Raw genomic sequence first — 26642 nt, forward strand, 5'->3', positions numbered from 1 at the left:
ATATTTAGGGGCAATTTCTTTTTGACAAAGACACCAAGGAAATTCTATGGGGAATTTTTAGTCTTTTGCATCAGCTGGCCCTGTGACAACTGTATATTTGTATGTGAAAAAAAAAGACTTAGACCCTGGCCTTCACTTTACAGACAAATACAATAAAAAATATCATAGACATAAACATTAAGTATTTAAGCTACAAAACTTCTAGAAGTAAACACAGGAAAAAAAAATTTAATTGTGCTTTATATGAATGTTTGCAGAGTAAATTAGCTTCTCATTAAACAATTAATATACATATTGTTTTGTAAAATTGGTTGCCAACCCCAGGACATATCAACACTCATAAGAGAAAATTTTTCTGACTCAGTTTAGGCAAAGGTTCTATTGATATAATATCAGAAATGCCTCATATTAAAAAAAATGAACATCATCAGTAATACTTTGGTTTTTAAAAGATACCACTTAGAAAATGGGAAGTCACAGAGTGGGAGAAAGAATTTGCAAGTCACGTATCTGATAAAAGCATGGTATCCAGAATATATAAAGAAGATTTATAACTTGGTAACAAGAAGGCAAGTAGCCCAATTTAAAAAAGAGTAAAATATTTGAGTAGATATTTTACCAAAGGAGATATGCAAATAACTAACAAAACACCTAAAATGATGAACAAAATCATTAGCCACTGAGAAAATACAAATTCAAACCAGAACAGGTATTAGTTCACACACACTCAAATGGATCTTATGAAAACAAATGACAGCGCCTGAATGGCAAGTATGTGAAGACACTGGAACTCTCATATAAGCTGGGAAAAAATTTTGGAAAATTTTCAGGCATATTCATAAAAGGATTAGTATAGACTTACCAATTGTCCCAGCAATTCAGCTTCTGGGTATCTATCCAAGAGAAATGAAAAATTATATAATCACATGAGAGTGCTACTCAAAGGTTCAGAGCAGCAATATTTGTAACTGCTAAAAATTGGAAGTGATCCAACTGCTGACCAAATAGTAAGTAAATAGATGACCTGTAGTATACCCATTACAATTAAAAAGGAGCAAAATTCTGATACATGTTACAGCATTAATGAAATGCACATACACACACACATGCAAAATTATGACTGAAAGAAACCAGACACAAACTAGTACCTGCTATATGATTCAACTTATATGAAAACTCCCATTACACTAATAACATACAGCCTACACTAACCATCTTATCATTTACTAAGAGAGACTAAAATTACATTGGTTTAAAGGAATAACATGGGTTTGACAGGAATCTCTTGAAGGCAGCTATCACATCCTTATTCCTCAAGCTGTAGATCATAGGATTCAGCATAGGGATCACCAGGGTATAGAACAATGAAGCCATTTTATCAGAATCTAATGAATGGTGAGTTTTAGGCTGCAGATACATGAATAGCAGTGTTCCATAGAACATTGTGACCGCCATCACATGTGATGCACAGGTGCAGAAGGCTTTTTTCCTTCCTTCTGATGAATGTATCCTGAGAATTGACAAGATAATGTTGAAATAGGATACTGTAACTGTAGTTACAGAGAAAATCAAATTTGTAGCTGCAGAAATAAAGGCTACTGTGTCTGGAAAGTAAGTATCAGAGCAGGACAATGCTAACAGTGGAACAGTGTCGCAGTAGAAATGGTTGATGATATTGGAAGAACAATAAGACATAGAGAATACAGAAGAAGCAATCACAATAGCTGTGGAAAAGCCATAGCTGTATGCAATGGATACCAGCAAAAGGCAGACCTGTCGAGATACCACCACCATATAGAGCAGTGGGTTACAAATGGCGACGTAGCGGTCATAGGCCATCACAGCTAGCATGAAAACCTCAGCTACAATGAAAAACAAGAACCCACCCATTTGGGTGGCACATTCATAATAAAAGGTATTTTTCTTCTTTACTAAGAAATTTATTAGCATTTTAGGGGCAATGACGGTAGAATTGCCGAAATTAATGATAGCCAAATGTCGGAGGAAAAAATACATGCGGGTTTGAAGTCGAGAGTCCACACTGGTGAGGGTGATGATGCCCAGGTTCCCTACCACGGTCATCCCATAGATCACCAGGAAGACAAAGAAAAGGGGGACCTGGAGCTCTGGACGGTCTGAGACTCCCGTGAGAATGAACTCCATCACCCCAGTGAGATTTTCAGGAGCCATATAAGAGTTTGAAATTCATCTGTTTGGAGAATAAACACAAAAGGGGTTAAAACTTTAAGGAATTATTTTCTAGATGGCAAAGATAATTCCTTGGGTGAGATTTTCTTGAATTCTGTATTATTCTAAATCAGTTATTGAACCCAAGCCTCAAGTTATGATAAAAAATGTATGTATTCTTTCGACTTTACTCTTCCATGAACTATAATCTTATTTTTAGCCTATACTTTTTCTCAATCATTTGGGACAGAGAAAGTATATGTATGGTAAATTAAAGAAATGATCCAACATCATGTACCATTTTTGAAGAAGTGTACTTCCTCACAATATTATTAAAACTTGAATATTTTACTTACTTGCTGTCATGGGTTGAATTGTGCCCCCCCCAAATATGTCAGTTTGGCTAGGTTGTGATTCCTTTGTGTGGTTGTCTACCATTTTATCATTTGGTGTGATTTCCCTAAGTGTTTTAAATCCTATCACTATGATGTAATAATAAGGACTAGCGGCAGTTATACTGATGAGGTCTACAACATTAGATAGTGTCTTAAGCCAGCCTCTTTTGAAATATAAAAGAAGATTGAACAGAGACAAAATGGGAACCTCATATCATGAAGAAAGCAGCACTGGGAGTATAGTGCTTCCTTTGGACCTGAGGTTCTTGTGCTGAGATGCCCCCAGACCAAGGAAAGACTGACAACAAGGACCTTCCTCCAGAGCCAACAGAGAGAGAAAGCCTTCTCCTGGAGCTGATTCCCTGAATTTGGACTTGTAGTGTACTAGACTAGATAGTGAGAGAATAAATTTCTCTTCGTTAAAGCCCTCCACTTGTGGTATTTCTGTTATATCAGCACTAGATGACTAAGACACTTGCAAACATTTGAAATCATGATCGATATCTTAAGTCTCCCAACTGCATATAAAAAAAGTTGAAGAAATTTTTTGTCCCAAGTAATTTAATGGCTCTTTGTGATTTTTAATCTAAGTTTTCCTGTTGTTTGTTAAGAATAGACAATCCTAGCCACTACCCAGACCCATTCTCTGTAGTCTATCCTTTTATAACTTCTATTAGATTTATGTTGATCTTGCTAATTCTGTCATACATAGGTGTTAATTTTTTTTCTCATTTTTTAATTTCATTACCTTTGTCATGGATTGAGTTGTGTCCCCCAGAAAATATGTGTTATCAGTTGGGCTAGGCCATGATTCCCAGTATTGTGTGATTTTCCTGTATCTTGTAAATCCTGCCTCTGTGATGTTAATGAGGGAGGATGGATGGAAGCTGTAGTAGTGAGGCAGGACTCAACCTACAGGATTAAAAAAAAAAAAAAAAATTAGACATAAATTAATTCTGAAGCGGGAAAGACAGAAAAAGCCATGTGAAGGGATCAAAGAAATAAGACCAAAAAAAAAAAAAAAAAAAACTTCATACTTTAAGTACCTGATAACTGTTTGTTTCTTAAACCTGACACCATTCTTTCACTTCCTTTCTTTGAAACACCTTCAAGTATTTATCAAATATTTGTTGAGTGTCTACTCTGTGACAGGCAATGTTCAAGATGTGGATAAATCACTTGTTCCCCACCTCACAGACCTTTCATTCCAATGTTGACCAACAGACATAAAGCTGGCAAGGAAATATATAAACAGGACAATGGAAGACTATGATAGTGCAATAAGTTAATTAAACAAGAAGATATACTGTGAGAATCTGTGGCAACTTATGTGTGATACGAAGAGTTTCTGAGAGGGTGACTTTTGAACTGAAATCAAGAATGAGATGGAACCAGCTATATAAGAAATTAGAAAAAAAAAAGTAGGGGTGCATTCTTAAGAATTTTCTGTGGTAGAATTTTTTTTTTTTTTTCACATTGTGGAGATGGTTACATATTTGAGGTAACTGAACTAAAAAACTAAAGTAGGATCAGATGATGCAGCGAGGCATTGGTGGTTTAGTGGTAGAATTCTTCCCTTCCATATGATCCCTAGCCAATGATCTCATGCACAGCCACCACCCTTCTGTCAATGGAGGCTTGTGTGGTGTGATGCTGATCAAATTTCAAGGGATCTTCCAAACTAAGATTTTCTAGGAAGAAAGGCCTAGTGATCTACTTCTAAAAAACAGTCAGTAAAAACCAGAGGGATCACAGTGGTTGAAATGCCAACTGATCAGGTACCATTTCCTTCCAAGATGGGGCTACCCCAATGACATCTAACAATAACAACAGATATTTCACAAATAAATAAAAGATTTTACTCTATGTGAATTACAAGCCCTTGTAAAGTTTTAATTTAGAGGAGTAAAGTGATCAGTTTTAAGTTTTAAAAATACAGTGAAACCTGCCAAAGCCAGAACTAAAGGGAATTGCCTTATTTTTTGGGGACTCAAAAGTTCTGCCTTTGGCAGGGTGCTTAGTGTCGTTCTCTTTTAAGAATTCTACCCCACTTTACTGTTGAGTTTTTCTTATCTGGGAGGTTTCTGCCTTATACAGGTTCTGACTTTCACAGGCTTTACTATATTCTTTTGGCTGTTATGAAGAGAATGAATTGTAAGATTAAAGAAATGGGGCAAGACATTGCTATAAGATTGTCGGTGAACAAAAGTGTTGTCTTGGTTCAAAGTGGGTGAGCTGAAGACAGAGGAGGTAAATTTGACAGACAGATGGGCATAAAAACAAGATGCCCTTTTTAACATAATTCATGCAGTGAATTATACGAAAGACTATGAAGGAATGAGAGATGGGGGTGGAATAAGAAAGACTTGGGTTTTTGGCTTTTGTAATTGGACGAATGGCCATGGTATATTTTGAATATTAGAAAAACTGGTTGAAGGTGGGGTTGATCAAAATGATAAACATGTTTTGGATGCCTAGGAAACATTTAAGCAACTGTTTAAGGAAGCTAATATTTAAGTCTGTAGAACATGGGTGTGGTTAGGCTATAGACATTTGAGAAACTTCAATCTAGGTGATCGCCTAAGTTATTTAGTGCTGCCATAACAGAAATACTATAAGTGGATGGCTGTAACAAACAGAAATCTATTATTTTCTTACAGTTTAGAAGGCTAGAGGTCCAAATTCAGGGTGTTGGCTCTAGGGGAAGACTTTCTTTCTCTATCAGCTCTGGGGGAAGGACCTTTTCTCTTCATCTTCTGTTTCCTGGTCCTTTGGAGATCTCCCAGTAGCTTGGAATCTATCTTCCCCCATCTCAGCTTGCTTAACCTCCTGTTCGTGATTTTGTAGGTGGTTGACTCAAGGCATACCCTTCACTAATCCTGTTTCATTTTTTGTTAACAAAGGCAATTCATTCCCAAATTTGATTACAATCACAGGCATAGAGTTTAGGATATACAACACATATCGTTGGGGGGCATAATTCAGCCCATAATGGTGAGGATATAGTGTTTTTTGGCTATCTATCTCAAGTTTTGATTTTTGCTATATATATAGCCAAAAATTCCTAGTATGTTCTTTACCAATCTGAAGCCTTTTTCACTGACTATCAACCCTTGATTTTTGAGATTCTAGCATTCCTGTATCATATTTGACAGTGTATGATCCCAAAAGAGCTATAAAACCTGGAAACAAACTTTAGTTAAAAAAAACTTTAGTTAAGCATTATATTATTTGATTATATGGAACTCCCAGTGTTTTTCAAAAATTAGATTGAATGGCTCATTTGAAAATATAGGTTTTGGATTTTTAAAGCCCAGTATATATTAATGGGAAATGCTGGTGGCATAGCGGTTAAGAGCTACGGCTTCTAACCGAAAGGTCACCAGTTGAAATTCACCATGCAGTCCTTGGAAACCCTATGGGGCAGTTCTACTCTCTCCTATAGGGTCACTATGAGTCAAAATGGACTCGACAAAACTTTTTTTTAATATATTAATGAAATAAATATTTTCTACCCACCTCTAATGGAAAATCTGCTTCTAGTTCTTAGTGAGCATCACTCCATGACTTCGATAGTCAGAGGTGGTGGGCTCTATAATACTTTGAGACCTTATCTCTGCAGCACAGGCGATGCTCAGATCAACAAATTGTCTTTTATCTCCTTAGGGAAGAGGCCACCAGGGATTTGTACTTAACAAGATCCGTGACATAGTAGCCCCAAAGGCAATCCGGGCCTATATTTTTGAAATGAGCTAAACTCCACGGCATCTAAGGGACACTGATTAAAGTCTGTCTCCCAAAGTAGCTCATTTGCATTCAGAGACTGATTATTGCAAATATGGAGCATGATAGGGCTAGGAACCAAAGGTCTAGCAGTCAGATTAGAACATACTATATCTTTATTGAGCCCTGGTAGCACAGTGTATTGCTAAGTTGTGAGTGTGGTGTAAACAATGTTTTTGTTTTGCCACTATCTGCTGTTTTTTTACCCCTCTTTACCTAAAAGAATACAGTTAGCATAGTCATTAATTTAAGGAATGAGTTAAAGTGGAGGATGTAACCTCCAAAAAACAACCTGAATTTAATAAAAATATTCTTTACTCTTTTCTTTACTCTTGTAGGTGAGAAAACAATAGGAAAAAAAAAAAAGGTGGCTAATCTAGAAGATAGCTGCTGGAGAAGAGTAAAATACAGTATTTAAAAGTGATGCTCTTTTCTTATATTTGAATGTGAAATTTCTAGAGATAGAGATTCATTGTTTTTAATATTGAAGGTTTTAAATGTATTTTTTTTTCCATATAAGGAGTAATAGAATTATCTAGAAAGAATTGTTACTGAGAAATTTCTCTTCTATGGGCCTTAAGTCTCCTTTACAGCAATACTTCCTTTTTTTTAATCAGAAGATTGTCCGCTTGAAACACTGCAGGCCTTAAATTGAAAATTGGAAGTTGAGGTATCTGGCAGGGTGCCATTTATATAAAGTATAAATTCATGTGCAGAGAACAGTAATGTTCATTTTGTAAGGAAAACAAACACAATCAATTTAAATTAAATGGAATGCTTACCCAGCAGTGACAGAAATAACTGGATAAAGGAATAATGATAAAGTGGGACTAAAAAAAAAGGCGGGGGAGGATAAGGGGCATTGCCTGGACCAATAATGAAAATGTGCCATGAACTGAGGAACACAGTCATTCTAAACCTACTGCCTTAGGTACAAAAACAGTTGAAAACATGTACATCTTCATTATTGTAGAAAATCCGCTTCTAGAGATCTATTCTGCAGAAGTAATACAAGTTATTGAAATATATAAATGGAAATCTGCACAAGATTATGCTTCAATATGGTGAAATATCAGAAAAAAATTAACTAAATATCATAGAAATGTATTAAACAAATTATAAACATGTACATGTTATATAAAACCCAAAACCAAACCCATTGCCTATTGCTTTTAAAATTTTGTATATATAGATTATATGGAAATTTGGGCAAAAGTTCTGAGAAGCAAAATTAAAATATTACAGAAAAGTCGATGTTACAATGGTTTATTTTCAAACAACTTTATTGCAGTATAATTTGCTGTGGTTTCTGTTAGGTGCTTTTGTGTAGATTTCCACTCATAGCAACCCCATGTGATGGAGTAAACTGCCCCATAGGGTTTCCTAGACTGTAATCTTTTTTTGTTGTTGTTGTTATGTACATTTTACTGCGATAATTTTTGTGTGTGGATATGTGTTTTAAGTGAAAGATTTTAGCTCAAGTTAGATTCTCATACAAAAATTTATGCACACATTGTTATATAACCCTAGTTGCTCTCTCTGTAACGTGACAGCACGCTCCCTCTTTCCACCCTGGATTTCCCATGTCCATTCAACCAGCTCCTGTACCTTTCCTACTTCTCATCTCACCTCCAGACAGGAGCTGCCCATTTAATCTCCTGTATCTACTTGGACAGAGAGGCACACTCATCACTAGTATCATTTTATGTCTTACAGTCCAGTCTAATCTTTGTCCTTTGGGGATGATTTTAGTTCTTGGTTAACAGAGAGCCCAGGAGCCATGTCTTCTGGGGTTCCTCCAGTCTCAGTCAGAACATTAAGTCTGGTCTTTTTACTAGAATTTGAGTTCTGCACCCTAATTTTCTCCTGCTCCATCAGGGTCTCTCTGTTTTATCCTCTGTCAGGGCGGTCATTGGTGGTATCCAGACACCATCTAGTTCTTCCGGTCTCAGGCTGATGAAGTCTTTGGTTTATGTGGCCCTTTCTATCTCTTGGGCTAAGATTTCCTTGTGTCTTTGGTGTTCTTCATTCTTCTTTGTTCCAGGTGGGTTGGGATCTATTGGTGCATCTTAGATGGCCCCTTGCTAGCTTTTAAGACTCCAGATGCCACTCACCAAAGTGGGATGCAGAAAATTTTCTTAATAGATTTTATTATGCCAGTTGATCTAGATGTCCCCTGAAACCATGGTCCCCAAACCCCAGCCCCTGCACTTTGTCCCTTGAAGTGTTTGGTTGTATTCAGGAAACTTCTAAGTTTTTGATTTAGTCCAGTTGTGCTGGCTTCGCCTCTATGGTGTGTTGTCCTTCTCTTCACCTAAGGTAACTTTTGCCTACTATCTAGTTACCGGGTACCTCTCCCCTCCCCATAACCATCAAAAGAATGTTTTCTTCTGTGTTTAAACCTTTTCTTAAGTTTTTATAATAGTGGACTCATGTGATATTTGTCATTTTGCCACTGACTAATTTCACTCAGCATAATGCCTTCCAGATTCATCCATGTTATGAGATGTTTTACAGATTCATCTGTGTTTTTATCGTTGTGTTTGGGTTTAAGTATTCCACTGGGTGAATATACCATAATTTGTTTATCCACTTATCCACCGATGGGCATTTAGGTTATTTCTATCTTTTTGTTGTGAACAGTGCTGCAATGAACATGGATGTGCATATATCTCTTACTCCTCTAGGATGTATACCAAGGACTGGGGCTGCTGGATCCTGTGGTAGTATTATTTCTAGCTTTTTAAGGAAAAGCCAAATTGATTTCCAAAGTGGTTATACCATTTTACATTCCCATCAGCAGTGTATAACTGTTCCTGTCTTTCCACAACCTCTCCAATATTTATTATTTTGTGTTTTTGGATTAACGCTAGCCTTGTTAGTGTAAGATGGTATCTCATTGTAGTTTTGTAGTTTTGATTTGCATTTCTCTTTTTAATGGATAATGACTTTGAGGATTTCCTCATGTATCTGATAGTCACCTGAATGTCTTCTTTGGTGAAGTGACTGTTCATATTCTTTGCTCATTTTTTAATTGGGTTATTTGTCTTCTTGTTGTTGAAGTTTTGCAGTACCTTGTAGATTTTAGAGTTTATACCTTGAGCAGATATGTTGTTGCCAAAATTTTTTCCCAGCCTTTGGTTTGTCTTTTTACTCTTTTGGTGAAGTCTTTTGATGAGTGTAGCTGATTTTCAGGAGCTTATAGTTATATAGAAACCCTGGTGGTGTAGTGGTTAAGTGCTACGGCTGCTAACCAAAGGGTCAGCAGTTCAAATCCGCCAGGTGCACCTTGGAAACTCTATGGGGCAGTTCTACTCTGTCCTATAGGGTTGCTATGAGTCGGAATCAACTCAACAGCCCTGGGTTTGGTTTTTGGTTTGGTCTAGTTATCTAGTTTCTCTTCTGGTGTTTATGAATTGTTAGGATTGTTTTGTATTCTGTTCATGCTATGTATTATAGCTCCTAGTGTTGTCCCTATTTTTCTTCCATGTTCTTTATCCTTTCAGATTTTATATTTAGGTCTTTGATCCATTTTCAGTTAGCTTTTGTGCATAGTGTGAGGTATGGGTCTTTTTTCATTTTTTTGCAGATGGATATCCAGTTATGCCAGCACCATTTGTTAAAGAGACTGTTTTTCTCCCCAGTTAACAGACTTTGGGCCTTTGTCAAATATCAACTGCTCATAGGTGGATGAATTTATATCTGGATTCTCAATTCTGTTCCATTGGTCTATGTGTATGAGGCTGTTTTGACTGCCATGATGGTATAACAGGCTTTAAAATCAGATAATGTGAGACCTCCCACTTTGTTATTCTTTTCAGTAATGCTTCATTTATCTAGGGCCTCTTCCACATCCATATGAAGTTGGTGATTTACTTCTCCAACTCATTAAAAAATGTCATTGGGGAGGTGGAGCAAAGATGGTGGAATAGACAGATGCTTCCGGTGAGCCTTCTTTACAACAAAGACCCAAAAAAACAAGTAAAACTAGTACATTTGTGACAAGCTGGGAGCCCTGAGCATCAAAGGCAAGATTAGACAATGAACTGAGGGTCAAGGGGAGGAAGAGACTCTTCAGAAGCCGGGATGAGTTACCAGACCAAATCGTCGGGAGCCCTAAGGCACCATTCCCGGAGCAGTGGTGGTGGCACTGGTGGGCTGGTACTAACGTTCACCACAGTTTCCTCAGGGAGAATCAGCCAGCCAAATAGCTTATACACACCTCTGGAACCTGAGGGAATGGTGCTCTCGGCAAAAGCTAAGTACTTGCGTATATTTTACTGCGCCCCCCCACCCCCAAGCAGGCTTCAGCGGCTGGATCCCTGGGCCTGAGATAGATTCTGGTGAGCACCTAGAGCCATCTGGGGGAAAAGATAATTTGCTAGCTCTATTAACTGGGGGAGCTCAGGACAGAAGTGGCTCCTGTCCAGGCATAAACCATCCATGGACCTTGAGCACCTTTCCCTTCTGCGTGGACCTGTGTGGGCCTATTTCGGGAGCATAGGCCCTTGTTGGGCCGCACCATTTCAGATGTGCGGTGGAGAGGTGGGTGTTTGACCTTTGCCATTGCTTTGCCTATTAAACAAGGTCCTCACTTACCCACATAGGGACCTAAGGACTGGTAGCTCCACTCAGGTCACCCAGCCACCCACAACAGGGGTCGAAAGGTAACTGGTACCTCCCAGTCCTTATAACCAAAAACTTTGGGTGCCCATGGTCCCTCTGCAGAACCCACCCACCAGCATGATCTAGGGAACAGAGATGCATTTTCCTCAGAGACAGTTGGGTGTCGGTTCTCAGGCTCCTGCCTTGTTCAGAGTGTGACCCCCTGCTATAGTCAGATGCCGGTACATATGCCAGTCACCCCTGCCCCTCTAAGTCTGTAGGACAGAGACTGTACCACACACTTGACAGTCACCTACCTGGAAACCTGAGCTGAATTCATGCAAGAAAACCAAAAGGACACCCAGATTGATATACCTGATAACAGCTCTAGCCAGCTGGGGACAGGACAGCAGAGCTCCAAAGGTGAAAATAATTGAGCTAGCTCACTCAAGCAACCCATAGGGGTATACCAAAAACAAAACAAAGCAAGCAGCTACAACACAGTAAGCAAGCATAAACTAATACAATAACTTATAGATGGCTTGGAGACAACAGTCGATATCAGGTCACGTAAAGAAACAGACCATGATCACCTCAACAGGCTCTCAAAACAAAGAATCCAGGGATCTTTTAGGTGAAAGTGCATTCCTGGAATTACCAGATGAGGAATACAAAAGTTTAATATACAGAACTCTTCAAGACATCAGGGAGGAAATGAGGCAATACATAGAACAAGCCAAGGAACACACAGATAAAGCAATTGAAGAAATTAGAAAGATTATTCAGGAGCATAATGAAAAGTTTAATAAGCTGGAAAAATCCATAGACAGACAACAATCAGAAATTCAGAAGATTAACAATAAAATTACAGAATTAGATAACTCAATAGAAATTCAGAAGAGCAGAACTGAGCAAGTACAAGCTAGAATTTCTGAATTGAAGATAAATCACTTGGCACTAATATATTTGAAGAAAAATCAGATAAAAGAATTAAAAAAAAAAATGAAGAAATCTTAAGAATCATGTGGGACTCTATCAAGAGAAATAACCTACGAGTGATTGGAGTACCAGAGCAGGGAGGGATAACAGAAAATACAGAGAAAATTGTTGAGGATTTGTTGGCAGAAAACTGCCGTGATATTGTGAAACGTGAGATGATATCTATCCAAGATGCTCATCGAACTCCACATAAGGTAGATCTTAAAAGAAAGTCACCAAGATATATTATAATCAAGCTTGCCAAAACCAAAGACAAAGACAGAATTATAAGAGCAGCAAGGGATAAATGAAAAGTCACCTACAAAGGAGAGCCAAGAAGAATAAGATTGGACTACTGAGCAGAAACCATGCAGGCAAGAAGGCAATGGGATGACATAATTAAAAAAATTGAAGGAAAAAAAAATGTCTTTCAAGAATCATATATGCATCAAACTCTCTCTTAAATATGAAGGTGAAATTAAGACATTTCCAGATAAACACAAGTTGAGAGAATTCGTAAAAAACAAACCAAAACTACAAGAAATACTAAAGGAGTTCTTTGGTTAGAAAATCAATAATATCATGTATCATCCCAAGACTAGAACACTGTGCAAAACAGCCAGACGTCAAACCAGGCAGGGAAATCCAAAAAAAACAAAGCAAGATTATAAAAAAAAAAAAAAAAAGCCCAAAACAGGGTAACAGCAATGTTATTATATAAAAGAAGGCAACATTAAAATAATAAAGAGGGAAGAAAAAATGTAATCATACACCTTCCATATGGAGAGGAAGGTACGGTGATACAAAGAAATAAAAGTTAGTTTTAAATTTAGAAAACTAGTGGTAAATAATAAGGTAACCACAAAGGAGACAAACTATCCTACTCATCAAAATAAAATACAAGGGAAAAATACAGACTCAGCAGAAAAAAAATCGACAACAACAAATATGAGGAAAGGACAATATATAAAGAAAATCTACTCAGCACATAAAATCAAGTGGGAAAAAGAAACTGTCAACAACGCACACAAAAAACACATCAAAACGACAGCACTAAACTCATCAAAAATAAATAAATAAACTCATAAAAAAAAATACCTATCCATAATTACCCCAAATGTAAATGGACTAAATGCACCAATAAAGAGACAGAGAGTGGCAGAATGGATTAAAAAAGAAGATCCGTCTATATGCAGCATACAAGAGACACACCTTAGACTTAGAGACACAAACAAACTAAAACTCAAAGGATAGAAAAAAACATATCAAGCAAACAACAGTCAAAAAAGAGCAGGAGTGGCAATAGTAATTTCTGACAAAATAGACTTTAAAGTTAAATCCATCAGAAAGGATAAGGAAGGACACTATATAATGATTAAAGGGAGAATACACCAAGAAGATATTACCATATTGAATATTTCTGCACCCAATGACAGGGCTGCAAGATACATAAAACAAACTCTGTCAGCATTGAAAAGTGAGATAGACAGCTCCAGAGTAATAGCAGGAGACTTCAACACACCACTTTCAGTGAAGGACAGGACATTCAGAAAGAAGCCCAATATAGACACGGAAGATCTAAATGCCACAATCAACCAACGTGGCCTCGTAGACATATACAGAACACTCTACCCAACAGCAACCAAGTGTACTTCCTAGTGCACATGCAACATTCTCTAGAATAGACCACATAATAGGTCACAAAGCAAGCCTTAGCTGAATCCAAAATATCGAAATATTACAAAGCATCTTCTCTGACCATAAGGCCATAAAAGTGGAAATCAATAACAGGAAAAGCATGGAAAAGAAATCAAACACTTGGAAACTGAACAATACCCTGCTGAAAAAGACTGGATCATAGAAGACATTAAGGATGGAATAAAGAAATTCAGAGAATCCAATGAGAATGAAAACACTTCCTATCACAACCTTTGGGACACAGCAAAAGCAGTGCTCAGAGGCCAATTTATATCAATAAATGCACACATCCAAAAAGAAGAAAGGGCCAAAATCAAAGAATTATCCCTACAACTTGAACAAATAGAAAGAGAGCAACAAAAGAAACCCACAGGCACCAGAAGAATACAAATAATAAAAATTAGAGCTGAACTGAATGAAATAGAAAAACAATTGAAAGAATTAACAAGACTGAAAGCTGGTTTTTTGAAAAAATCAACAAAATTGATAAACCACTGGCCAAACTGACAAAAGAAAAACAGGAGAGCATGCAAATAACCCAAATAAGAAATGAGATGGGCAATATTACAAAAGACCCAACTGAAATTAAAAGAATGATATTGGATTACTATGAAAAACTATACTCAAATAAGTTTGAAAACCTAGAAGAAATGGATGAATTCCTAGAAACACACTACCTACCTAAACTAACACAAACAGAGGTAGAACAACTAAATAGACCCATAACAAAAGAAGAGATTGAAAAGGTAATCAAAAAACTCCCAACAAAAAAAAAGCCCTGGTCCCGATGGCTTCACTGCAGAGTTCTACCAAACTTTCAGAGAAGAGTTAACTCCACTCCAACTAAAGGTATTTCAGAGCTCATTCTATGAAGCCAGCGTATCCCTGTAACCAAAACCAGGTGAAGACACCACAAGAAAAGAAAATTATAGACCTGTATCCCTCATGACTGTAGATGCAAAAATCCTCAACAAAATTCTAGCCAATAGAATTCAACAACATATCAAAAAAATAATTCACCATGACCAAGTGGGATTCATACCAGGTATGCAGGGATGGTTCAACATTAGAGAAACGATTAATGTAATCCACCACATAAATAAAACAAAAGACAAGAACCACATGATTTTATCAATTGATGCAGAAAAGGCATTTGACAAAGTTCAACACTCATTCATGATAAAAACTCCCAGCAAAATAGGAATAGAAGGAAAATTTCTCAACATAATAAAAGGCATTTATACAAAGCCAACATCCAACATCACCCTAAATGGAGAGAGCCTGAAAACATTCCCACTGAGATCGGGAACCAGACAAGGATGCCCTTTTTCACCGCTCTTATTCGACATTGTGCTGGAAGTCCTAGCCAGAGCAATTAGGCTAGTTAAAGAAATAAAGGGCATCCAGATTGGCTAGGAAGAATTGAAAGTATCTCTATTTGCAGATGACATGATCTTATACACAGAAAACCCTAAGGAATCCACCAGAAAACTACTGAAACTAATAGAAGATTTCAGCAGAGTATCGGGATACAAGATAAACATACAAAAATCAGTTGGATTCCTCTACACCAACAAAAAGAACATCAGAGAGGAAATCACCAAGTCAATGCCATTTACAGTAGCTCCCAAGAAGATAAAATACTTAGGAATAAATCTTACCAGAGTTGTAAAAGACTTATACAAAGAAAACTGCAGTACACTTCTGCAGGAAACCAAAAGAGACATGCCTTGCTCGTGGATAGGACGACTTAACATAGTAAAAATGTCTATTCTACCAAAAGCGGTCTATACATTTAATGCAATTCCGATCCAAATCCCAACGACATTCTTTAATGAGATGGAGAGACAAATCACCAACTTCATATGGAAGGGAAAGAGGCCCCAGATAAATAAAACATTACTGAAAAAGAAGAACAAAGTGGGAGGCCTTACTTTACCTGATTTTAGAAGCTATTATACTGCCACAGTAGTCAAAACAGCCTGGTACTGGTCCAACAACAGATACATGGGCCAATGGAACAGAATTGAGAATCCAGACATAAATCCATCCACATATGAGCAGTTGATATTTGACAAAGGCCCCAAAATAGTTAAATGGGGAAAAGACAGTCTTTTTAACAAATGGTGCTGGCATAACTGGATATCCATGTGCAAAAAAATGAAACAAGACCCATACCTCACCCCATGCACAAAAACTGACTCAAAATGGATCAAAGACCTAAATATCAAATCTAAAACGATAGAGATCATGGAAGAAAAAATAGGGACAACGTTAGGAGCCCTAATACATGGTATAAACAGTATACAAAACATATAAAGAATGTAGAAGAAAAACTAGATAACTGGGAGCTCCTAAAAAGCAAACACCTATGGTCATTGAAAGACTTCACCAAAAGACTAAAAAGACTACTACAGACTGGGAAAAAGTTTTTAGCTATGACATTTCTGATCAGCACCTGACCTCTAAAATCTACATGGTACTGCAAATACTCAACTGCATGAAGACAAATAACCCAATTAAAAAATGGGCAGAATATGAATACACACTTCAGTAAAGAAGACATTCAGGAAGCTAACAGATACATGAGGAAATGTTCACGATCATTAGCAATTAGAGAAATGCAGATCAAAACTACAGTGAGATTTCATCTCACTCCAACAAGGCTGGCATTAATCCAAAAAACACAAAATAATAAATGTTGGAGAGGCTGTGGAGAGATTGGAACACTTCTACACTGCTGGTGGGAATATCAAATGGTACAACCACTTTGGAAATCGATTTGGCACTTCCTTAAAAAGCTTGAGATAGAATTACCATGTGATCCAGCAATCCCACTCCTTGGAATATATCCTAGAGAAGTAAGAGCCTTTACAGGAACAGATATATGCACACCCATGTTTATTGCAGCACTGTTTACAATAGCAAAAAAATGGAAGCAACCAAGGTGCTCATCAATGCATGAATGGATAAATAAATTATGGTATAGTCACACAATGGAATACTACGCATCAATAAAGAGCAGTGAGGAATCTGTGAAACATTTCATAACATGGAGGAACCTGGAAGGCATTATGCTGAATGAAATTAGTCAGTTGCAAAAGGACAAATATTGTATAAGACCACTATTATAAAAACTTGAGAAATAGTTTAAACTGAGAAGAAAACATTCTTTTGTGGTTACAAGAGGGGGGAGGGAGGGAGGGTGGGAGAGGAGTATTCACTAATTAGATATTAGATAAGAACTACCTTAGGTAAAGGGAAAGACAGCACACAATACAGGGGAGGTCAGCACAACTGGACTAAACCAAAAGCAAAGCAGTTTCCTGAATAAACCGAATGCTTCGAAGGCCAGCGTAGCAGGGGCAGGAGCCTGTGGACCATGGTTTCAGGGGACATCTAAGTCAATTGGCATAATAAAATCTATTAAGAAAATATTCTGCATCCCATTTAGAAGAGTGGTGCCTGGGGTCTTAAACGCTAGCAAGCAGCCATCTAAGATGCATCAATTGGTCTCAACCCACCTGGATCAAAGGAGAATGAAGAACACACAAGGACACAAGGCAATTACGAGCCCAAGAGTCAGAAAGGGCCACATGAACCAACAACTACATCATCCTGAGACCAGAAGAACTAGACGGTGCCCGGCTGCAACCGATGACTGCCCTGACAGGGAACACAACTGAGAACCCCTGAGGGAGCAGGAGAGCAGTGGGATGCAGACCTCAAATTCTTGTAAAAAGACCAGATTTAATGGTCTGACTGAGACTAGAAGGACCGTGGTGGTCATGGCCCTCAGACCTTCTGTTGGCCCAGGACAGGAACCATTCCTGAAGCCAACTCTTCAGACATAAATCGGACTGGACAGTGGGTTGCAGAGGAATGCTGGTGAGGAGTTAGCTTCTTAGATCAGGTGGACTCTTGAGACTATGTTGTCATCTCCTGGCTGGAGGGGAGATGAGAGGGTGGAGGTGGTTAGAAGCTGGCGAAATGGACACAAAAAGAGAGAGTGGAGGGAGAGAGCGGGCTGTCTCATTAAAAAATAGGCAGAGAGTAATTGGGAGTGTGTAGAAAGGTGTGTATGGGTTTTTGTGTGAGAGACTGACCTGATTTGTAAACTTTCACTTAAAGCACAATAAAAAGTATAAAAAAAATGTCATTGGAATTTGGATCAGAATTGTGCTGTATCTATAGATCGCTTTGGGTAGAATAAATATTTTTACAATGTTGAGTCTACTTATCCATGAGCAAGTTATGTTTTTCCACTTATGTAGGTCTCTAAGTTTCTTGTAGTACTGTCTTGCAGTTTTCTTTGTACAGGTCTTTTACATCTCTGGTTAGATTTATTCCTAAATATTTTGCCTGCTTGGGGGCTATTGTAAATGATATTGATTTGGTGACTTCCTCTTTTTTTTTTTTTATTAACTTTTATTGAGCTTCAAGTGAACGTTTACAAATCAAGTCAGTCTGTCACATATAAGTTTATATACATCTTACTCCTTATTCCCACTTGCTCTCCCCCTAATGAGTCAGCCCTTCCAGTCTCTCCTTTCGTGACAATTTTGCCAGCTTCCAACTCTCTCTATCCTCCCATCCCCTCTCCAGACAGGAGATGCCAACACAGTCTCAAGTGTCCACCTGATATAATTAGCTCACTCTTCTTCAGCATCTCTCTCCTACCCACTGTCCAGTCCCTTTCATGTCTGATGAGTTGTCTTCGGGAATGGTTCCTGTCCTGTGCCAACAGAAGGTGTGGGGACCATGCCCGCCGGGATTCCTCTACTCAGAGTCAGACCATTAAGTATGGTATTTTTATGAGAATTTGGGGTCTGCATCCCACTGATCTCCTGCTCCCTCAGGGGTTCTCTATTGTGCTCCCTGTCAGGGCAGTCATCGATTGTGGCCGGCCACCAACTAGTTCTTCTGGTCTCAGGATAATTTAGATCTCTGGTTCATGTGGCCCTTTCTGTCTCTTGGGCTCTTAGTTGTCATGTGACCTTGGTGTTCTTCATTTTCCTTTGCTCCAGGTGGGTTGAGACCAATTGATGCATCTTAGATGGCCGCTTGTTAGCATTTAAGACCCCAGACGCCACATTTCAAAGTGGGATGCAGAATGTTTTCATAACAGAATTATTTTGCCAATTGACTTAGAAGTCCCCTTAAACCATGGTTCCCAAACCCCCGCCCTTGCTCCGCTGACCTTTGAAGCATTCATTTTATCCTGGAAACTTCTTTGCTTTAGGTCCGGCCCAATTGGGCTGACCTTCCATGTATTGAGTGTTGTCCTTCCCTTCACCTAAAGCAGTTCTTATCTACTGATTAATCAGTAAAAAACCTTTTCCCACCCTCCCTCCCTCCCCTCCTCATAACCACAAAAGTATGTGTTCTCCTCAGTTTATACTATTTCTCAAGATCTTATAATAGTGGTCTTATACAATATTTGTCCTTTTGCCTCTGACTGATTTCGCTCAGCATAATGCCTTCCAAATTCCTCCATGTTATGAAATGTTTCACAGATTCGTCACCGTTCTTTATCAATGCGTAGTATTCCATTGTGTGAATATACCACAGTTTATTTACCCATTCATCCGTTGATGAACACCTTGGTTGCTTCCAGCTTTTTCCTATTGTAAACAGTGCTGCAATAAACATGGGTGTGCATATATCTGTTTCTGTGAAGGCTCTTGTTTCTCTAGGGTATATTCCGAGGAGTGGGATTTCTGGGTTGTATGGTAGTTCTATTTCTAACTGTTTAAGATAACGCCAGATAGATTTCCAAAGTGGTTGTACCATTTTACATTCCCACCAGCAGTGTATGAGTTCCAATCTCTCCGCAGCCTCTCCAACATTTATTATTTTGTGTTTTTTGGATTAATGCCAGCCTTGTTGGAGTGAGATGGATCTCATCGTAGTTTTAATTTGCATTTCTCTTAATGGCTAATGATCGAGAACATTTTCTCATATGTCTGTTAGCTGCCTGAATATCCTCTTTAGTGAAGTGTGTGTTCATTTCCTTTGCCCACTTCTTGATTGGGTTGTTTGTCTTTTTGTGGCTGAGTTTTGACAGAATCATGTAGATTTTAGAGATCAGGCGCTGGTCGGAGATGTCATAGCTGAAAATTCTTTCCCAGTCTGTAGGTGGTCTTTTTACTCTTTTGGTGAAGTCTTTAGATGAGCATAGGTGTTTGATTTTTAGGAGCTCCCAGTTATCTGGTTTCTCTTTGTCATTTTTGGTAATGTTTTGTATTCTGTTTATGTCCTGTATTAGGGCTCCTAGGGTTGTCCCTATTTTTTCTTCCATGATCTTTATCGTTTTAGTCTTTATGTTTAGGTCTTTGATCCACTTGGAGTTAGTTTTTGTGCATGGTGTGAGGTATGGGTCCTGTTTCATTCTTTTGCAAATGGATATCCAGTTATGCCAGCACCATTTGTTAAAAAGACTATCTTTTCCCCAATTAACTGACACAGGGCCTTTGTCAAATATCAGCTGCTCATATGTGGTTGGATTTATATCTGGCTTCTCAATTCTGTTCCACTGGTCTATGTGCCTGTTGTTGTACCAATACCAGGCTGTTTTGACTACTGTGGCTGTATAATAGGTTCTGAAATCAGGTAGAGTGAGGCCTCCCACTTTCTTCTTCTTTTTCAGTAATGCTTTGCTTATCCAAGGCTTCTTTCCCTTCCATATGAAGTTGGTGATTTGTTTCTCTATCACCTTAAAAAATGACATTGGAATTTGGATCGGAAGTGCATTGTATGTATAGATGGCTTTTGGTAGAATAGACATTTTTACTACGTTAAGTCTTCCTATCCATGAGCAAGGTATGTTTTTTCACTTAAGTAGGTCCTTTTTAATTTCTTGTAGTAGAGCTTTGTAGTTTTCTTTGTATAGGTCTTTTACATCCTTGGTAAGATTTATTCCTAAGTATTTTATCTTCTTGGGGGCTACTGTGAATGGTATTGATTTGGTTATTTCCTCTTCGATGTTCTTTTTGTTGATGTAGAGGAATCCAAGTGATTTTTGTATGTTTATCTTATAACCTGAGACTCTGCCAAACTCTTCTATTAGTTTCAGTAGTTTTCTGGAGGATTCCTTAGGGTTTTCTGTGTATAAGATCATGTCATCTGCAAATAGAGATAATTTTACTTCCTCCTTGCCAGTCTGGATGCCCTTTATTTCTTTGTCTAGCCTAATTGCCCTGGCTAGGACTTCAAGTACGATGTTGAATAAGAGCGGTGATAAAGGGCATCCTTGTCTGGTTCCCGTTCTCAAGGGAAATGCTTTCAGGTTCTCTCCATTTAGACTGATGTTGGCTGTTGGCTTTGCATAGATGTCCTTTATTATGTTGAGGAATTTTCCTTCAATTCCTACATTGGTGAGAGTTTTTATCATAAAAGGGTGTTGGACTTTGTCAAATGCCTTTTCTGCATCAATTGATAAGATCATGTGGTTTTTGTCTTTTGTTTTATTTATGTGGTGGATTACATTAATGGTTTTTCTGATATTAAACCAGCCTTGCATACCTGGTATAAATCCCACTTGATCGTGGTGAATTATTTTTTTGATATGTTGTTGAATTCTGTTGGCTAGAATTTTGTTGAGGATTTTTGCATCTATGTTCATGAGGGATATAGGTCTGTAATTTTCTTTTTTTGTAATGTCTTTACCTGGTTTTGGTATCAGGGAGATGGTGGCTTCATAGAATGAGTTGGGTAGTATTCCGTCATTTTCTATGCTTTGAAATACCTTTAGTAGTAGTGGTGTTAACTCTTCTCTGAATGTTTGGTAGAACTCTGCAGTGAAGCCATCCGGGCCAGGGCTTCTTGTTGTTGGAAGTTTTTTGATTACCGTTTCAATCTCTTTTTTTGTTATGGGTCTATTTAGTTGTTCTACTTCTGAATGTGTTAGTTTAGGTAGGTTGTGTTTTTCCAGGAATTCATCCATTTCTTCTAGGTTTGCAAATTTGTTAGAGTACAATTTTTCGTAATAATCTGATATGATTCCTTTAATTTCAGTTGGGTCTGTTGTGATGTTTTCCTTCTTGTTTCTTATTCGGGTTATTTGTTTCCTTTCCTGTATTTCTTTAGTCAGTCTAGCCAATGGTTTATCAATTTTGTTGATTTTTTCAAAGAACCAGCTTTTGGCTTTGTTAATTCTTTCAATTGTTTTTCTGTTCTTTTTAATTCATTTAGTTCAGCTCTAATTTTTATTATTTGTTTTCTTCTGGTGCCTGATGGGTTCTTTTGTTGCTCACTTTCTATTTGTTCAAGCTGTCGGGACAGTTCTCTGATTTTGTCTCTTTCTTCTTTTTGTATGTGTGCATTTATCGATATAAATTGGCCTCTGAGCACTGCTTTTGCTGTGTCCCAGAGGTTTTGATAGGAAGTATTTTCATTCTCGTTGCATTCTATGAATTTCCTTATTCCCTTCTTGATGTCTTCTATAACCCAGTCTTTTTTCAGGAGGGTATTGTTCAGTTTCCAAGTATTTGATTTCTTTTCCCTCGTTTTTCTGTTATTGATTTCTAGTTTCATTGCCTTGTGGTCTGAGAAGATGCTTTGTAATATTTCGATGTTTTGGATTCTGGAAAGGTTTGTTTTATGACCTAATATGTAGTCTATTCTAGAGAATGTTCCATGTGCGCTAGAAAAAAAAGTATATTTTGCTGCAGTTGGGTGGAGAGTTCTGTATAAGTCCATGAGGTCAAGTTGGTTGATTGTTGTAAGTAGGTCTTCCGTGTCTCTATTGAGCTTCTTACTGGATGTCCTGTCCTTCTCTGAAAGTGGTGTGTTGAAGTCTCCTACTAGAATTGTGGAGGTGTCTATCTCACTTTTCAGTTCTGTTAAAATTTGATTTATGTATCTTGGAGCCCTGTTATTGGGTGCATAAATATTTAATATGGTTATGTCTTCCTGATCAATTGTCCCTTTTATCATTATGTAGTGTCCTTCTTTATCCTTTGTGGTGAATTTAAGTCTAAAGTCTATTTTGTCAGAAATTAATATTGCTACTCCTCTTCTTTTTTGCTTGTTGTTTGCTTGATATATTTTTTTCCATCCTTTGAGTTTTAGTTTGTTTGTGTCTCTAAGTCTAAGGTGTGTCTCTTGTAGGCTGCATAGAGACGGATCGTGTTTCTTTATCCAGTCCGAGACTCTGTCTCTTTATTGGTGCATTTAGTCCATTTACATTCAGCGTAATTATCGATAAATAAGTGTTTAGTGTTGTCATTTTGATGCCTTTTTATGTGTGTTGTTGACAATTTCATTTTTCCACATACTTTTTTGTGCTGAGATGTTTTTCTTAGTAAATTGTGAGATCCTCATTTTCGTAGTGTTTGACTTTATGTTTGTTGAGTTGTTAAGTTTTTCTTGGCTTTTATCTTGAGTTATGGAGTTGTTATACCTCTTTGTGGTTACCTTAATATTTACCCCTATTTTTCTAAGTAAAAACCTAACTTGTATTGTTCTATATCACCTTGTATCACTCTCTATATGGCAGCTCTATGCCACCTGTACTTAGTCCCTCTTTTTGATTATTGTGATCTTTTACATTTTGACTTCAGTGATTCCGTGTTATGAGCATTTTTTTTTTTAAATTAATCTTAATTTGTTTTTGTGATTTCCCTGTTTGAGTAGATATCAGGATGTTCTCTTTTGTGACCTTGTGTTGTGCTGGTATCTAATGTTATTGGTTTTCTGACCAAACAATTTCCTTTAGTATTTCTTGTAGCTTTGGTTTGGTTTTTGCAAATTCTCTAAACTTGTGTTTATCTGTAAATATCTTAATTTCACCTTCATATTTCAGAGAGAGTTTTGCTGGATAGGATCCTTGGCTGGCAGTTTTTCTCCTTCAGTGCTCTGTATACGTCATCCCATTCCCTTCTTGCCTGCATGGTTTCTGCTGAGTAGTCTGAACTTATTCTTATTGATTCTCCCTTGAAGGAGACCTTTCTTTTCTCTCTGGCTGCTTTTAAAATTTTCTCTTTATCTTTGGTTTTGGCGAGTTTGATGATAATATGTCTTGGTGTTTTTCTTTTTGGATCAATCTTAAATGGGGTTTGATGAGCATCTTGGATAGATATCCTTTCGTCTTTCATGATGTCAGGGAAGTTTTCTGTCAGCAGATCTTCAACTATTTTCTCTGTGTCTTCTGTCCTCCCTCCCTGTTCTGGGACTCCAATCACACGCAAGTTATCCTTCTTGATAGAGTCCCACATGATTCTTAGGGTTTCTTCTTTTTTTGTAATTCTTTTATCTGATTTTTTTTTCAGCTATGTCGGTGTTAATTCCCTGGTCCTCCAGATGTCCCAGTCTGCATTCTAATTGCTCGAGTCTGCTCCTGTGACTTCCTATTGTGTTGTCTAATTCTGTAATTTAATTGTTAATCTTTTGGATTTCTACATGCTGTCTCTCTATGGATTCTTGCAACTTATTAATTTTTCCACTGTGTTCTTGAATAATCTTTTTGAGTTCTTCAACAGTTTTATCAGTGTGTTCCTTGGCTTTTTCTGCAGTTTGCCTTATTTCGTTTCTGATGTCTTGAAGCAGTCTGTAAATTAGTTTTTTATATTCTGTATCTGATAATTCCAGGATTGTATCTTCATTTGGGAAAGATTTTGATTCTTTTGTTTGGGGGGTTGTAGAAGCTGTCATGGTCTGCTTCTTTATATGGTTTGATATCGACTGCTGTCTCCGAGCCATCACTGGGAAACTTGTTTTTCCAAAAATTCCGCTTACTGGGACACTGGCTCCAGGCTCCGAAAACAGTTGCTGCTTCCCCGTATTTGTTCGTTTTCCATCTCTAAATCTGTGTTTGTTGTTCAGGGCTCATAGATTGTTATGTATGTGATCGATTCACTTGTTTTTCCAAGTCTTTGTTGCAAGAGGGATCCGAGGTAGCGTCTACCTAGTCCGCCATCTTGCCCCCGCCTCAAGGGATCATTTTTTTTGTAGCCTTTCTAAGCATGGTCTTGTAACTCCCATTCAAGTGATTGAGTGGACTGTGTATTAGGATAATTGTGGCCCACCAAGGGAGTTGGTCAGTTCTGCCCTCGTGCCAGACTTGAAATGAGCCACCCTAGAGGTGGTAAAGAGAATATACCACCATCAACAAGGAATAAGAGCCAGCACGTCCTTTGGACTTGGGATCCTTGTGCTGAGAAGCTTCTGGAACCAGGAGACAGAGAGAGAAAGAATTGTAACACTAAAGGCAGTGAGAAGCGACAGCAGAGACCCAGCGGTAGACAGCCAGCAGCAAAGACCTGGCAGCAGGAGATGGTATGGTGGGCTTTCCAGCCTATGGAGAGAGAAAGCTGAGTGCCTTTGGGTAGAGACGGGCAGGGAGAGGTGTGCCTGGGAGCACAGCTGAAGAGTGGTTGTCCTGATGGAAGAGCTGTATCCTGAGTGTTCCTGAGCCAGAACTGTAACCTGTTACTTACCTAGTAAACTCCATAATCATGAGTATGGTCTGTGAGTTTGTTGTAGCCATTGCAATGAATTATCAAACCCAGCAGAGCAGTAGAGAGTGTCATAGGAGGGACAGTTGGTGTCAGAATTGGTAAAGATGGCAGAGAAAGGGGCCATGTTTGACCTCTGCCTCACAAAAATTATTTTTGGGCTGTAGAACTTGTTTTTCCTCCGTACTTGTGAAGTGAGAGGAGGTCAGACACTGCCCCCATGTTATTTTTACAGTTGGGGTGAGATTCTTTGTGATGGCCCCGGACTCATGAAAGCATGGGATTTTGTAAGAGAAAGAATGAAGAGGATTGAGAAGTGAAAGTTTTGATTCCTGGTTGGTTTTTTGGTGTTGTTGCCTGTAACGGCTGAAGGAAAGGTTATGCTGCAGCTGAGGGGAGAAAAACCCCACCTGGAGTGGCCTGGGGCCCATCCCAGGCCAGATAAGCAGGATGATTGATGTGGAGGCCAGAGTCTACTGGTTCCACTCAGCCAGAGGCCCAAGGCCATATGCATATAAGTGGAAAGATAGTCATGGGTTGGAGAAGATGCAACTGGAGTGTTTTAAAAAGGTAATATGTTTATCTGAATGTACTATAGTTACTGAATCTTTCTCCTACCTAGTGCTGTAAGGCAGACCTAAATGTATGGTAGAAATGAATATTGGGGTATACAAAGATTGTGTAGCTCTGCCTTCAGCCAATACTTGACTGGATATGCTAAGAGGGAATCTAGGATTTGCCCCAGGGAAACACATACCGTTTGAATGTGGTAGTCTTGTGTATAGAGTAGGGGCTTAGGTTGAAAACTTGAACCCTACCCAGATTTTCATTTGAAAAGACATGCAACACCACCCAGAACTTCTGAGAGAATAGAAAACCTGCACAGAAAAAAAAAAAAAAGCAACTGTTTTGCTTTTTGAATTTTAAGCAAGGAATTTGTGTTGAATGCATCAAGGCAGGAAAATTCAGTGCCCATCAGAAGGAACCCCTTTCAGGACTGGAATTTAAAAGGCGCTGGTGAGTAGATAGCTTTGCTCACTTGTGGTGACCACCTGGGCCCACCTAATGAGGGGGAGTGGGGGAAGTACAGCAACGAAGAGAGGGGCTGAGCTTGGAAATGTTTCATTTGCAGACATTGACCTATCTCATGGAGGCTAGGAATGAGAGAGATGATGGTCTGCCTGGTCAGAAGTAAAGGGAGTTGTGTATGGACTCCTAAGTTTACAGGTTGAACTCATTGACCTAGCCCAAGGGGGCTAGGTATGATAGAGTGTGAAGGAGCTGTCTGAAGCACTGGGAGGTGTGTGTGAACACTTGAGCCTAAGGTTGCTATTCATTGTGACCTAGCTTGGGATGAGCTGACCAGAGTCCTACCAAAGGAAGAGAAAGATGTTTGACACTGTGAGATGGTGTAGATTGCTGCAATTTGATGGCTTTCTCTGGGCTGGACTTTGATTATGGGAGCAGATGTTTAAAATTCCAACTGGAACAGAAGATTCTTCAAGACCAAGGAATATGCTTGTCTCCTGGCTTGATAGGA

General features: G+C 38.4%; 1 protein-coding gene across 1 annotated transcript; it reads right to left on the reverse strand.

Annotated features, from left to right (window-relative positions):
* Positions 1–521: 521 nt before the first annotated feature.
* Positions 522–2190, reverse strand: LOC100665096 (olfactory receptor 8J3-like). Its single transcript, XM_064289062.1, has one exon. It carries the CDS (start codon positions 2188–2190, stop codon positions 1243–1245), a length of 948 nt encoding a protein of 315 aa, XP_064145132.1. The 3' UTR covers positions 522–1242.
* Positions 2191–26642: the final 24452 nt, after the last annotated feature.

Source organism: Loxodonta africana, chromosome 7 (genome assembly GCF_030014295.1).
Source record: "Loxodonta africana isolate mLoxAfr1 chromosome 7, mLoxAfr1.hap2, whole genome shotgun sequence".
Classification (NCBI taxonomy): Eukaryota; Metazoa; Chordata; class Mammalia; order Proboscidea; family Elephantidae; genus Loxodonta; species Loxodonta africana.